The sequence below is a fragment of the Lycium barbarum genome, chromosome 5, assembly GCF_019175385.1.
Source record: "Lycium barbarum isolate Lr01 chromosome 5, ASM1917538v2, whole genome shotgun sequence".
In the NCBI taxonomy this organism is placed as follows: domain Eukaryota; kingdom Viridiplantae; phylum Streptophyta; class Magnoliopsida; order Solanales; family Solanaceae; genus Lycium; species Lycium barbarum.
The window spans coordinates 21328463-21345284 of NC_083341.1; the positions used below are offsets into that span (position 1 = coordinate 21328463).

Here is a 16822-nt window from a genome sequence, read left to right on the forward strand (position 1 = left end):
TGAGCGAATTTTGTTACGGTGTACATGGGAGATTATCAGTAATAATACCAGTGATCCAAAGTTGAGCTGCCATCTAGTTCTTGGTAGCCCGGAGTCTTTTACTTTGTTGTCTTCTTAACAAATATTACACATTTTATATTCAAGTAGTATATTTCACTTTTAGTAGGTCACTACTTGTGGACACTAGTTATTGGGGGTTGTAGAGTTAGCTCTGCATTGTATTAACTTAAAAAGTATATCAGTTATGTTATTCTGCTGCTGTTTAATTTTGCTATGACGACTCAATTTTGTGGCTATTTTTAGATTGGTCTGCTTACTAGGTAGGGTTAGGTGCCATCGGAACTTAGGTGGAATTTCAGATCATGACAACTACGCATACTCGCAAGTCATAAAACATAAAATGAACTACGAAAGTCTAAATTAGAAAAAAAAAAGATTCCAATTTCAAAACGACCAGACAGATCATTACAAATATCCAGTAATCCACATCCATTATCTATAAACTATCAATACAAATATCCTAAGACGCAAAAATAAACACAAATTGCAAAAAAAGGCTTTAGCAAACTAAGTGATGGCAAAGAAGAGTATTTTAAGCTCTTTCTCCCCTAATTCTTTTAGCAAACTGGATATCCCTAGACCTGATTACAACACGCTTGGCGTGAATGGCGCACAAATTTGCATCTGCAAACAATCCAACCATGTATGCCTCGACTTCTTCATGTAAGGCCAACATACCATGACCCTGAAAACGCAAATCAATCTTGAAGTTGTGTGCAATCACACGAACAAGCCTTTGGAATGGCACTTTTTTTATCAACAGCTCGGTACTCTTCAGGCACTCACGGATTTCACGAAGAGCAACAGTTTCAGGCATGTACCTGTAAGGCTTCTTAACTCCTCCAGTTGTTGGGGCAGATTTACGGGCCACCTTGGTAACAAGCTGCTTTCTTGGAGCCTTGCCTTCGGTAGATCTACAGGGTGTTTTCTTTGTACGAGCTATCTGATTTTCTTAAATTTGTTTGGAGTAGAGGGTTGGTGAAAAGAGCTTGAAGTTATAGAAGAAGAAACACTTTTCGCTTTTGAGAATACGCCCTTTTTAATGTGCACTAGAGGCAAATCTATTACAGGTTGTCCTACCCATTAGATAAAGTAAATTTTAATTTTGTCGAGCTGTCAATGTTGATTTTATTCCATCTACTTATTGGTTATTAATATGAAACAAGATTTTGTTTAAATATGATCAAGGGTGTACATAGGCAGGGATGGTTACGATTTTCCTAATACCAAATCATTTTTTATATCTATAAATCAACCAATTCAATAAAAGTCAGATTTTTCCACCTTGAATTTCTCTTGGTTTTCGAGTTTCTCTAATTTTTCAATTTTTTGGTAAAGTCTTCTACGGCTTCCAAATGCACACTGTAACGACCTGTTAGGTCGTTTTGAGATTTTAACTTGTTTTCCCCTAAATAACCTTTTTCCCTAGCTTTATTATGATTTATTTGACCTTCTGGAGATGGGTGGCACGATTCCCGAGGCATTCGGGTGAGTTTCAAATAAGAAAAAAGAAATTTTGAAAATTCTTAAGTTAAGAAATAAGTATGGTTGACCAAAGTAAACATTGGGGGTAAATGGGTTCACTTTCAGTTTCGTCGATTCCTTTAGGTCCAGAATGTGATTTATTACTTAGTTGAGTCATTGGTTTAGTTCCCGAGGGACTCTGGGATATTTTGGATCTTTGGTTGATATTTAACTTTTGAGGCGATTTGGAGTTGACCACGGTCAACATCGGGCCAAGGTGATCCCGTTTAGGTGTTTTGAGTGCACGAGCAGGTTTGTAGAATGTTTTGTGAGTGAAATGCATATTTGGTTTGTGTCAGGGGGTCCTAATTGAGTTTTGGGTGTCAATTCCAGGTTTGAAGCACACTAGAAAAATCTGATATGTTGTTGCTGATGTCCTTCATCACGATCGCGAGTTGCTGAGATTCTGCTCATCGCGGTCGTGATGCCTTGTGTCACGATCGCCAAGAGTAAATACTTCGAGTGCGCGGGAACGCAAAGGTAGGTCCCGCGATCGCAATGAGGAGGTCACCTGAGTAGAATGTAAAAAAACCCAAATTCGAACTTGGACATTTCATTTCATAGCTTGAGCTAGAGACTGTGGTTTGGGATATTTTCAAAGGGTTTTTTCAAGATTCATGGTGGGGGTAAGATTCTAACCTTCCTTTTACCATTCTAACATTAATTCTTGCGGAATTTCTTCTTTGAAATCATGATTTGGGTTGAGAAATGGGATTTAAAAGCCCTAAGTTGAAAATATGAATTTCTTCAAACTGGAAGTCGAATTGATGTCTAATTTCACTCAATTTAGGGATTTAGACTCTATGGACTATGGACAAATTGATTTTAGTGTGAAATTATAGTTTTATCCTTCTGGGCTCGGGATTTGCATTTTGGGTGACTTTTTGGGTTCGAAATTATAATATAACAATATGGGTGTGTAACGACCCGATAGGTCGTTTTGACTGTTTTGAAAATTTTACACCTATTGACCATTTCCCTAGATTCATTAGAGTATATTTGACTTTTGGGTATGGTTAGCGAGATTCCTGAGGCAATCGAATGTGATTTGGGTGAGAAAATGGAAATTTTGGAAGTTCTTAAGCGTTTGATTGACCAAAGTCAACATCGGGGGTAAATGAGTCTTTTTGAGAATTATGTCAATTCTGTTAGGTCCGGAGTGTCGATTATGACTTGGTTGAATAGTTGGTTCAACTCCCGAGAGGCTAGGGGGCATTTTGGTCATTTGGTTGGAATTCTAGTTTTAAGGTGGTTAGGGTGGACCAGGTCAAGATGACCTCTTTTGCGAATTTCGAGTGCGCGAGCGAGTTCATAGTGTGTTTTCTGAGTGAAATGCATACTTGGTTTGTGTTCGAGAGGTCTCGGAAGAGTTTCGGCTGTTAATTCTATGATTTAAAGAAACTAAAAAGTTCTGATATCGGGTGTAAGCGCAATCGCGCTAGGGGAGCGCAATAGCGCAGAAAGAAATAGTAGGTCAGCACCATCAGTGCTAAAGGTGTGCAATAGCACAGTGTAATGTTTTCGAGTTGAGTGCAATCGCGCAGGGCCAGCGCGATCGCGCTAATCAGGCATCAGGTATTAAAATCGACCAGAATCGGGAATAAGGCCATTTTACACCATTTTTGGAACTTGGGAGCTCGGATTTGGGAGATTTTGGCAGGGTTCTTCAAGATTCTTCATGGGGGTAAGTACCTAACATTCCTTTTATCATTCTACCTTCGATTATTACGGAATTTCATTATAGACATCATGATTTGACCTTGGAAAATCGGGGTTTTCCATGAAAATGGATTTTCAAGTAATTTGTCAAATTGAAGGTTATTTGTGAATGGATTTCAAAGATTTACTAGATTCTTACTATTTAGAATATGGGTAAGGTAAATTTATGTCAAAATTCTAGTCTTGCCCTTGGGGCACGAGTTTAACTATTATGGGTTCGTTTTGGGTTCAGATTTAAGTACGCTAATATGGGTATTGTTGGATTCGTATGATTTCCTAGACTAATAATTTGACCTTATTGAACCCTATTTTCCAACGAAATTATGAATTGACCTTCAGGGTTTGGAACGGGGTATTTGGGTTGACTATTTAAACTCGAATCTTTTATAAGGTAATATGGGTATTGTTTCACTTGTATTCTTACGTAAAGTCCGTGTTTGAACAGATTGGATCGTTTAGAGGCGTTACAAAAAGGCAAGGATTTGTAGTGATAGTTGAACTTCTATTCCAGGGATGTTGAGACTATAAATCGTAACTCAGGCTTCGTGGTTGGTTTAATTGGACTAATAAAGAAGGGTTAATGGGGGTAACTAAGGGGGTCTCGATACTTGTAAGGTGACGTGCACTTGTATGAGATATCGGTGCCATAATAAAAGTATTTGTGTAATTTCCATTATATAGTCTGGTCTGAATGCCATGTTTTGGGCATTAGTTGATAGCATAGATTGATTGGTGTTTGTGATTGGGATATGAGGTCCCTTATTTACTGTTTCTATGCTTATTACCTGTCTCATTGTGATTATGTGTTTTCATCAATACTAATACTCGCTTAAAAGTGGAAAAGAGCTAAAGATTGAGTCTTTATTGCATGACATTGATTGTTTATTGCTGTGCATGCCATATTCATGATGTTTATTGTATCTCATGAGCATTGAGGATACGTGTGTAAAGTCCGAGGGGAAATGGTTTCGTGCGAAGTGATGACAGTGATATGAGCCAGATTGGCCAAGTGACAGGTATTGTGAGCCTACGGGCTGTGTTTGATGATTTGGATGCCTAAGGGCTAGAAAACCCGAAGGTAAATAGTTCCGATTTGGTATAATGGTATATAGATATCGCAAGTCCCACATCGGTCACGTACTTCATATTACGGAGTAAGTGTATACTGGTGATGTAAAGGCCTTACATTGCATATAATTGTTACACCTCGGAATTTCAGGTTGTCGTGCGGTGAATAAACTAATGCAAGTTAAGATATACTTGAAGTCCCTACAAGTAAGAAGGGATAATAAATGATTCTAATTAAGATTCCAAAGACATTTGAGGCAAAAGGGGGACAAGTTCGTCGAAGAGAGTTAAGGTAGAAGCAAGTTGGGAGGATTTCGCATCATTGAGTCAAGAATGGCTTAGCATCACCTTGAGGAAGAGATATAGATCCCCTTGGATGGTTAATGAAGTGTTATATAAGTACCAAGAAGGTTTTATAAGGATTGGAGGTCAAACGAAGCAAAGAGAGCATGATTACGCAAAACGGGCAAAATAGGGCAGTGTGCGCCCACACACTGAGTGTGCTGAGCTGTACACTGTGCGCCAACTCTCCAAAATCGGAGATCTCACTGCACAGAACCTCCCCTAAGTGTTGGGGAGAGTGTGCGACCGCACACTCAGTGTATAAGGTCTCATACTCTCTGCCAACTTCGTCGGAAGGCGAAAATGCCACCTTTTTAAATCCCAAACGACCCTAAACTTGTTTCTAACTCTTCCCACTTATTTCTCCACCTATCTAGACACTTCTAAGGAATTATTGAAGGTTTCATACCACTCCACACCCTTTCATAACCATCTAAAGAGAGAATCAAGTGTAGAGAAGATCATTAGAGTTTGTGGAAGCCAAGGTTTTCTTTGGTGTTGAAGTTGGGTTTTTCTTAAGTGGAGTATCTTCATTCAAAGACCATTCCTACATAATCAAAGGTGATTTTTACACTTATTTCATGTTATTAAAGATATTGAGTGGTTGAAAGACTTGGATTAGAGGAGAATGTAGAATATGGAGCCCAAGTATGGAAACAATGGTATTTTGAATAGTAAATTAATTTGGGTCATGATTCTTAGTATGAGATGAGTATAATATCGTTATGAATGATGTAAGTGACGTTGAAGAAGTATTATGTGAAGAATGAAAATGGTGTTGTATTGTACTCGTAGTTATGGATGGTTTGAAAATGAATTCGAGAAGTGAACAATACCTAACTTGAGAAATCTATTGATTATGATATTATGAGTGCTGCTATTGATGTTTGGGAGTTGTTATATTATATGGAGAAATTTGTCGAAACAAAGGAAATGCTGCCCAATTTTCGTTAGCCTTAGTCACTTTAGCTTAGACTTAAGCGTGTTTTCAACGATCTAGTGTAGTACGAATTCTCTTAAATGTAGAGTTGTGAATTTGGAAGGAGAACGCCTAGCCACTAAAGAAGACGTAAAGGTATGTAAGGCTAGTCCCTTTGTTTCGTTAAGGCATGACTTTTATATTACTACCTTCCATATATTCCATGACCTTCTTACATTCCAAATTCAAAGTTCATAATTCTTAAGAGTTAGAGATAAGATATGATCTATGATAAGCATGATAACGATAATTCCATTTCCAAAGATTCTGAAGATCATGAAATGATGTTGTCAAGAACTTGATAATCTTATTTTATGATTTCATTGATGTTATCCTTTGCTGTAGTCTCACCTCATGATATTAGTTCCTTGAAGGTGAGACATAGCGATGATGATTATTCCATAATGTAATTGGAGGTTCCCGACCTTACGTCACTCCGATAGAGTTTTAGCTTTCACTTGGGCTCTCATGCATGCTATGTATAGTATATGATGTACATGGATATATGAGTATTTATACATGGGATATAGGAAGAAGGTCCAGGCGTTATATACGCAATACCACCTGATCAGTTGGCATATTATGGTATCGTCCCGGTCGCGGAATGCCCGGATGCGGGATATATGGATAAATGGGTCAGGTCGTTCGTTCTGCGGTAATATATAGATATATAATGAAAATATGGATAAATGGATCGGGCTGCACGTTCCGCAGCAATATATGATACATGATACGATGGATCGGGCTGTACGTTCCGCAGCACTAACGATAATATATATATATACATGTATGTATATATGAAAGATGTTAAAGAAAGTAACATGCATGATATACGCCTTCAGGGGCTAGCAGTAGAGGTTATCCCCTTATCTCATGTTTCCTTACTTCTTATGATGTTATTACTCAGTCCTTACATACTTAGTACATTGTTCGTACTGACGTCCTTTTTTTTATGAACGTTGTGTTCATGCCCACAGGTAGGCAGGGAGACGACACAGACGCCTAGGAGCTCTATCAGCAGCTATACATGAGCACTCCATTACTCCGGAGTTGCCGCTTATTGGTATCTTCTTTGTGTACATGTTGGGGCATAGCGGGGTCCTGTCCTTTCCTTATGATTTCAGTACTCCAGTTAGAGGCTCGTAGGTACATATGTGTGGTTAGTAGATATCTCATGCTCTTCTTGGTGTACATCGTGTATATCATTTTGTGGCCTTATAGGCCTATATATATATAAGCATGTTTTAGGAGATACTTGGGGATTGTTTCATGATAAGTCTTATGTTGAGGATGATGTATGTTCAGGATAGTCGTGATAGCTAGCATGATAAGTGGTGCTCGGTAGTTAGATCTGGGTACCCGTCATGGCCCCCTTGTCGGGTCGTGACAATCATATCATTTTATGGATTCCTTGTTGGGTGACTTACTTGAGTTATTGATTGAAATGTACTTAACATGCTTAAGTGACTATTTGAAAACTTGTGAACTTGGAGGATTCTCATACTTAGGCCTCATTTGTTTTCATTAAGATTAAGACGTCTAAATCTGAATGCACATCTGAATGATTAAGATGTTATCTCTAGATCTGAAAATTGAATGATTAAGAATGTTTGTTTTTCAAAATCTAAACGTGCATACTGTATTTATTTAAACATAAAAAAATACAATTCAAATAAAAGTAGCTAAATATTAGAAAATAAATATAAATCTAATAAAACAAAATTATTATTTGACAAAAAAATGAAACATTTATGCTTGCTTGTGATGGCAGAGATGCTTTGTAGTGGTGGTGGTGGTGATAGTTATGATGGCGGAGGTGGTTAGTGTTCTAGTACTGGCGTGATGGTGCCGGTTGGTAGTGGCGATAGTTGTGATGGTGGAGTTGGTTGATGTTAGTAATTGATGGTGTTGGTGGCTGAAGAATGTGTGGTGGTTGACGATGGTGCTAGTTATGATGGTAGAGGTGGTTGGTAGTAATGATTGACTGCAGTGGTAGTAATGGCTGATAGTGGTGGTGGTGGTGACGGCGACAATCACTGTTACTATAATTATAATGAAAAAAGTGATAGGAACTGTAGTGACTAACAATAGAGGTTGTCAGTGGTGGTTGTGATGGAAAATGTGGGTGGTGGTGGTGGTTGTCATGGCAGATGTGCTTAGTGGTGGTGGGGTAAAGGTGGGGGATAGTGAGGTGGAGAGTGTGTGGTTGGTGGGTAAGTAAGTGGGTGGGGTGGGTGGTGGTGGAAAATAAGAAGGGGCTGGGAGGGTAAAGGTGGGGTGGGTGGTAGGGGGTTGGGATGGAGGGTGGTTTTTTTTTAGAGGGTTGGGGGTTGGGAGGGAGGTTGGTAGGGTAGCGGTGGTGGTGGTTTATTTTGGTGGTAGGGTGGGTTGAGGGTGGTTAGTGGTGGTGAGGGTGGGGTTGGAATGGGGTGGGTTGGGAGGGTGGGGGTCGGGGTGGAGCTGGTAGTTGTGGACAGAGTGGTGGTAAAAATATCCATACAAAAATAACTCTTAATGATATTAACACTTTGTTCAAGATCTTAATGACTTCGACCTATTCCGACCAAATATGTGCTTAGATCTTAATGTAAATAAATGCACTAAATGGCTTGATGTGTGAACCATTAAGTGCAAAAATATAAGTCCTTAGACTTGTTAGTAAATAAGTATTGTTATGTTGGACTAATCGCGGTTAAGTGTGGAAGTAAGACTCGAAATACCAACCCTCATCACAGTTTTAGTTTAGGGTCGATCGACGATGTTACTGAGTACACGTTGATTTCTCGTAGTCACTCTATACTTGCTACACCTTTTGTGTCCAGATTTGGTTCCTAGTACTAGTAGGGCTCGAGACTTCATTGATCGTTGAGTAAGCCAGCTTGAGGATTCAGGGTGAGCTACTGGTTTTTCTGTGGCACCGAATTCTTTTTCTATCTAATTTATGTCTTTTTTTGTTCTAGACAGTGTATTCAGATATTGCTCATGACTTGTATTTCTACTCTACTAGTTATTGTACTAGTGCCACCAGGTTTGTTGATTTAAAGTACTTGTTCGGTGTTATTACGATTATGATACATTATTATGACTTAAATTGGATTTGTTTAAATTACTTCCGCATGTTATACCTGTAAAATTAGTTTAATCAGTTGTGAATGACTCACCTACCGGGTGGGGTAGGTGCCTTCACGGCTTTGAAAATTGTGTCTTGACACACACGCAAGGGTATGTGATCGTACAAGCAATATAGTAATTTTAGAAATCAGATGTTGAACCCAAAGGGACTTGCGATTAACTATTTACTAAACTAAACGATCCTAATTATCTATAAAGGCGTTAAACTCAAACATAGTGATTCTAAACTAATTAAAATAAAAAGAAAAGAAATAATGAGCTTCAACCAAGGAAGAGCAGAATTTTTTGTCATCAATGTGATGAAAATGATCTAGTTATGAGCTATCTAACAATCATATTATATTTTTCAACTGATTCAATTCCTTAATTTATCTAGTTTATTAAGCACATAATTGATTTTACTCATCCCATTCTCCCAAACTACACTTGCCTATTCAAGATAACATAACGCCTATATTCATATGGAATTATAATTAACTATAACGCATTCATACTTCCCATTAACTAGAATGCATTAATACTTCCTATGTAACGACTAAGCAAGACTATTAGGTATATCCTCATCCTAACCACAAATTCATTTCCCGAGGCCTGGGTTTAGAAACTTTCTCTACTCAGTCTTTTTTGCAATCTAGAATTCTTTCTCCTGCGTTCAATTCTAGATTCGTAGATAGTATTCAATTGGTGATCAAGCAATCAAATAATTAAAAATAGTATTGAACAAATAAACTAATATGATAAATTAAGAAACCAAAATCAATATCCAAACGACAATAGTCATGAAAGATCCAAAACTCTAGAATGTGAAGTTTTGCTCCACATAGACATAAGAAAAATAATAATTCATCCAAAAAGATATAAAAAACTAATAGAATGGAAAAGAAAAGGTAAAACCAAATAACTCTGCCTCCACAACCGCTCTTAGCTCTCTCCAGGTCAAAAGGTGTGTAAAAATCATGTTTAGAATGTACTTATAAAGCACCAAAACGTCTAGACTTTCAAAACCAAATTCAAATCGGACCGAAAAATAATCCATGCTATCGCCACCATTACTGAACAAAGGTGGCGCAGAAGGCAAAATAAAGTTCAGTGACCCGTATTAGTTGTGGCACCTTCGTTGCACTGCTCCATCGCAAGCCAAACCATTAATAGCTCCTATTGTAATTTCTTTTCTCTCAATTTCTTTGAATTGTAATTTTCAACTAATCATTACACAATCATCTTAAAATTATTAGATGATCAATCATGAGCCAATAATTAGCTCATCATGACTTTATTTTTCTTTGCATTTAAATTCACGTGGGCTTCAGGACGTATTTTTTGTTTCTCCTTCCTTTCTTTTGCAATTTTTCACTTTAAGTTGTTTCAAATTTCATCTTCAATGTACCTACAAAGAAAAATGTCACGATGCAAATTGCGGAGCTGTGAAGGCACTAACTTCCCTGAGTCAGTAAGCCATCCACAACCCAAACTAAAGCAAAAGAAGAAAAGAGTAATGCAGAATAACATACAAGTCAATTTTAAGTCTTAAAGCTTTTATAATCATAAAATACTTAAACGATTACAATCCCCCAAGAGTGGTGTCACTAGAACAAGAACGAACTAAAATAGAATATAAATCTGGAAATACATCCTGAAATAGATAAACTGTCTAAGAATAAAAGAGACAGAAGAATGAGGATAGATGAGAATCCGGTGTCACGGGATCTGTTAGCAAATCAACCCGAAGTATAGAAATGGCCTCCTCAACGAACAACGCGTAATCTCAGGGTCCGCTAATATTGGGGACAGAATTTGCACACCAAAAAGAATACAACAAGTCTAGCGTGAGTACAAGAAACAATGTTTCCTCAGCAACATTGTAGACCGACCCTAACAAAAATGGAGACGAGGGTTGGCCTACGATTACTACTTCCACACTTAGCTGCAATTAGTCCAAAATAAACAATAATCACAATGACCTAAGAAATATCGGTTTATAAGCCTAGGTGAAAACTTTTAATGCACCAGTCCATCAGATAACAAAATAAGTGCAACAACCAATTTATTCGTTTTGGGTATTTTACCTATTTTACCCTTGCTGACTCTTCCCCCAATTTCGTTAGAGTGATTTTGACTCATAGGAATGGGTAGCACGGTTCCCAAGGTGATCGGGATTAGTTTGAGGAGATTAGAAGCCCTTAAGTTAAATAAGCCAAAAAGTGTTGACCCATAGTCGACTTTTGAGTAAGCGGACCTTATTCAAAAGTTTGTCAATTTCATGAGGTCCGGAGGGTTGATTATGACTTGGTAGAGTGTTTGTCTCGGTTCTCGAGGCTTTCGGGGGCGTATTGTACCATTGGTTTTGTCCGTTTGGGGGTTATTGAGTCAAGACGACCTCCGTGGGGATTTTTGAGGGCACGGTTGAGTTTGTAGTGCATTTTCACATGTGTTTACCTATTCAGTTTGTATCCGGGAGGTCTCGGATGGATATCGGGACTTTGGGTGAACTTGGTGAAAACCAAATTATTTTAGTTTTTTGATGTGTCACTTCTATGATGGTCTGACCGAGTCTGTGGGGCCTGGTCCGTAGATGTGAGTCCCTGTTGAGTTGGGTTTTCCCCGAACCTGCGAGGTCTCTTCCGTAGGTGCAGTGTCGCGCATACGACCTTTCCTTCGCATCAGCGCAAGTGCTGAGTCATTAATGAATCCGCCTTAGCAGATGAGTATCCGCGCAAGCCGAAATCGCTGAATCAGAAACCATTACATTCACTATTCTGAACCCTTTTCTTTCATGCACCAAAATTGAAACCTAGAGCAATAGTTGGGTGATTTGAGGAGTTCTTGGCTTGAATCTTCATTGGGTAAGTCTTTTTCACCTTAATTTATATTTATCTATGGTCTAATGTGAGAATCTATGGTGGGATTAAGAGGGTTAGTTGGAAAGAAAGATTATAGACTCTAAGTATTGACTTCATGAATCTTATGCTATGAAAATGAGTTTTGATTGGAAAATCTTGTTAATCTAGTCATGAAATTCTTGGGATAACTAGATACTAAGTTGAATCTCTGTTAATTTTATGGATTTTGACTACGGAAAACTAGGGTTTCATTCTAGTTTTGAGGTTGTTTTATTCAAGGATGAAATTGATGATTAATTGAGGGTAATTAGTAATTGGGGAATGGTATTAATCCTCTTAAGCATTGGGTAACTGATTTTTACTCAAAATTCCTATATTGGCCTTGTGATCCAGGGTTGTCTTTAAAAGATTATTTTTTATTCGAATCGTATTGTAGGAATATGGGTATTGTTAGTCTCCGTTTCTAATGTAGATTATATTGTTGAATAGAATGTTCGGAAGCTCTTCAAAAGGGAAAGGCTCTCATTGGATAGTTCGTGTCACCTGCTCAGCATTGAGGTAGGTTATGGTTTACCTTTCGATTGGATTCCAATCAGTGAAGCATATGTAGAAGTTAGATATTGACGGGGAAAGCATGTTAGGCCTTCGGGCATAGTGTGGAGGTGAATTCCGATTAGGTTGGTTCTGTTCTTGTTGTGTGGGCTTGTCACCCTATTTGCTATGTTTTAATTGTGTTGCATTCATCTCTCTCTTGTTATGTCACTTATCATCGAAAAAGGGAAAAATAATGAAACTAGGCTTGAATTTTGACGTGTACTTATGATAAGACACAAGTGAGATTCTTGATTAAGATTTGCTACTGATGATGATATCATGCATGGCATACATCCTCATTTCATATGATATATTGATATCGAATTGTGACTTGGTACTGATGATGATAAGTGAGAAAGTGTAACATCCGAGGTCTTTGCCGGATTGGGTAAAAGATAGATGAGAATTCGTGATCCGAGGTTATTACCGGAGCGGAATGTGTTGTACTAGCTACCTGAGGTTTCTCGTCGGGATGAGGTGTGTTGTACTCACTGCCCAAGGTTTTTTGCCAGGACGAGGGTGTACATTGACTTCGCGGGTCCCCCATGGGCCATGACTATTGAGACATCGAGATTTTCGTCCTTAGCATGTGTGTACAGGTTGGGGTATTGTCCTTTAAATTGCACTTAGTCCACTTGTATTTCATTTATATCATTGCATGGTATGTTTCGACATTGATTCCTTGGTTGATGATTCATTTGAGCTGCTGTGTGCTTGCTAAATACTTACTTAGAAACTTGATGGATTCGAGGATTAGAGACTTTCACCAAGGTTATGACTGTAAGCTATTAAGATCTAGTGTGTTTCCTATTACGATGAGTCTTACTTGAAAATGCTTAATGACTGTCCTTGATTGCTTACATGTCTACTTGTTGATTTCTTTCTTCGTATATGTGAACTAATTGTTGTCGGCCTATGATACCTACCAGTACATAGTGTTTGTACTGATACTACCTTGTTGTACTCTTTTTTTTTAGTGCAGAGCTCGTTACAGGATCTACGTCAAGCCCTTGTAAGTGATTCCCAAGGCATCATATCCGATTTTCCAAGGTGAGCATCGTTCCAGACCCGTAGCCTGAAAAACTCTCTATTATTATATATGTTCTTTCTGTTTCGAGATAGTATTCAGACTTATATATTTCATATTCAGACATGTATTATGTGGTGGCTCTTGTACAGTGACTTGACCAGATCCTTGGGGTATCGTTTGTATTTCCGTACTTAGTATTTATCTATGATTTTGAGACTGTTTGTGTGTTATTTAATCTTCCGTATGTTAATACTAATAAATGGTAAAGTAAGGAGAGTGTTCGCCCATTAGGGGGGCTAGCGTGGGTGTCTGCTTGACCTACCAGTTGGGTCGTGACAAGTTGGTATCGAAGCTCTAGGTTGCTGGTCTTACAAGTACAATAGCATGTCTAGTAGAGTTTCACATATCAGTACGAAGAGCTCTGTACTTATCTACGGGAGGCTATAGAACATTTAGGAAACTTCTATGTTCTTCACTCCTTTCGTTCTACTTTATTCAAACTAGTATCTGGTTGGTCCAGATTGGTATCTGACTTCACTTTCTATTCTCTCATTGATGGTGAGAACATGTTCTCAAATTCGTAAATGAGTGGTTTGATATGACGTGGCGTGGTATGGTACGAGATGTGTCATCCTGATTCAGATGCGTCACTAAGTTCAGTTTCCAGCTATGACCCGAAGATTCAGTTGTGTGGAATTGTGGTTAAGACGCATTTATTGTGGAGAGGTTTCTTGAGAAATGGGAGAGATAGTACAGAGGACCACATGACCTCCATGTTTTCAGTGATGGGTTGCTCGAAAGTCGCAGAAGTGCAATTATGGCTTAACAAGAATGATTTTCTCGAGGTATGATTGGTTTGGGAAAGTTTCAACATCGTTAGAGTTTATTATGATAGTTTATGTGGCACGAGTGTACCAATGGCAAGTCAATGATTCAGCAGTGGCAGAGTATTAATATCGATATATGTGAACGAGTGTAAGTTTGGGAAGGATCATCAGATATAGTGATCGTGTGTAATGAAGAAGCGAAGTTAAGAATAAAGACGTGAGGAGCGACTTGTGTGTTAAGGCGTGAGGAATTAAGATTTCTTAAGGTATTATGGTAAAAGTACTTCATTATCCTATGGGATGGTGGCGTAAGGAAGAGAATTTGGATAGATCAATCTCCGTTTTATGAAGGGAAAGATTGGTATCTGATGTACTCGTTAGGATAAGGTTGCCAGATGTGCGAGGGCAGATGTTGCATGAGGTTATGAAAAGTTGACTTGGGCTTTGTTATGATAGAATTGTAGTGGTGGAGTACTAACTAGTGGTTCGAGCGTTCCTTCAGGAAATGGTTATCTTTTTTAGGTCAGGTGGCAATGTTATCTATGACGAGTGAAATTTAAGGGAATATCCAGTTGTGATTCTTCATTAAAGGCTATGTTCGTTGGGCCGTTAGTGTTTTGAGGTTAGTGATAGAAGGGATCATTTAAACCAAGGGTTGTTGATTGAGAGTTATGTTGTGATATTTAATGCGGAATGGATGTAAGGGTTCATGAATGAATTGTATGTGCGGCAATGTCTCCGGTTATTGAGGGTCAGTGATGGACTATTAAGAATAACTCTAGCGTTGGACAGGGGTGAAGTTCTAGTTCTAAGGAATTACCGAATGTTGCATCCAGATCTTGGATAAGATTTGTGGGCGTGATATACAAGGGTTAAGGCTTAAAATGTTCTATAATTACAGATGTCTTGACTTGTAGAGTCGACTGGATGATCGCGCTAATATTAGAGATGTTCTGGTTTTGCAAAATAAGGCAAGGGGTGGTTTTTTGCGGGCAAGCATCGTTTAAGGACCTGTGAGTAAAGAGTCATTCTATAAGGACATTTGAAGTGGTAGATCAATGATGGGTTGAACTGATTCAAGTTACAAGGAGCATTCGGAAATTAAGTCAAAGATCAGCAATATCGGTTGAAACCGGGAGATGGCAGTTCACTATAGAATATTTGATTATCAATGTCGGGTCAGTAACTCAGTAACCAAGTCAGAATAAGGATTTTTCAGTTAATGGATTTTGGCAAGGGTACTTCAGCGAAGTTATATGAGGACGTTAGTGGGATTATGTGCACGGTAATCAAGGATCGCCTACGGATTATGGATCAATTCAGTGGTGGTTTAAGGTATTGCATCGACGATGGTTGATTCTTGTTGGGATAACCAGAGTTGATCGGTAAGTCTAGTGGAGAGGCTTCTTGAGGAGATTGTATAGGCGATGCGTCAAATTTAGAGAAGAATTCAGTTTGAAGTCAGGAGAGGTAAGGTAAATCTCAGTTGTTTGAGTGTTTGGCATACTATTACCTCCAGGATTGGCTCAGCTATTTGGCAAGGCTTAAGATAATGCGGTGCACTCGTGAGTGGGTTTGAGTGATGATCAATCGATAGCGGTGACTGTGCCTTTGAAATAGAATATGGGGAATGAGGAATTTAGGTAAGTCATTGGTGATTTGAATCGGAGGGAGTAAGGAACATCTTCAGAAAAGGAAAGAGTTGGTCTGGAATTTTAGCAGTGTCACTACTTGAATCATGTACAGGTTATGGCAACATTATGATATATCTTTCAGATGGGGTGTAAAAGTGATAAGTATGATGGAGCAAGAAATTCTATGGATAATTCAACACGGTGTACGATGAGTGCTAAAGGACATTGCGGATGATGATTGTAAGGACCCGTTTGGTCGTTATTGTATTTTTACTGATTTTTCCCCCATTGACTCGTCCCCCAGCCTTATTAGTACTATTTTGATTCGCGAGGACCGGTGGTACAATCCCCTAGGCATCGTATTGGGTTTTGGAATGACTTTTAGAAAATTTGGTCTTAAAGCGAAAATGTTTGACTCGAAGTTGACTTTTGGGTAAATGTGCCCGTAACCTAATTCCGACAGTTCCATTAGGTCCGGAGGGTGATTTATGACTTATTGGTGTCATTGGTTTGGTTTCGGAAGGGTTCGGGTGTGATTTGGGTCATTGGTTGAGAAACTAGCTAAGTTAGAATTAGAGTTGACCACGGTCAACATCGGGTCAAGATGATCCCGTGTCGATGTTTTGAAAGTTCCAATAAGTTTGCATGATGATTTTGGACATGTCCACAAAGTTTGGTTAGATTCCGATGAGTTTTGGATAAGTTTGGGTTGTATGGTGATCGTTTTCGGTATCGACGTCGATTTGAGTATAAAGGGTACCATATTAAGCAAACGGCCTTTGGTTCGTGTTTTGACTAAACCATTGTATCCGTATCGTAACTTCGGAACCATAGAAATTGAAATCATCAAGTTTTGACATCGTATGAGGGATTTATGGTCATTTTACTAAGAATTAGGTTGCCAGATTTTTTCAGATTAATTACGAAATTGCCACTGAATTCGTATTTAAAAATCTACACTTTTCCAAATATTGAAACCAGCATATCTCATTCATTATAAGGTCAAATGGAGTGATTCAAAAGCCTAACTTGACTGAAATTTCACAAGGAATGCATTGGAGGTATCAAAAGTG

The 16822-nt window shown here is 38.5% G+C and overlaps 1 protein-coding gene across 1 annotated transcript; it reads right to left on the reverse strand.

The window, feature by feature from the left end:
- Positions 1-592: 592 nt before the first annotated feature.
- Positions 593-1144, reverse strand: LOC132639303 (histone H3.3-like). The gene is made up of 2 exons (XM_060355757.1): positions 1141-1144; positions 593-1011 (listed from the first exon to the last, which is right to left on the reverse strand). The coding sequence occupies exons 1-2, from the start codon at positions 1142-1144 to the stop codon at positions 593-595; spliced, it is 423 nt and encodes a 140-aa protein (XP_060211740.1).
- Between the last annotated feature and the right edge of the window lie 15678 nt (positions 1145-16822).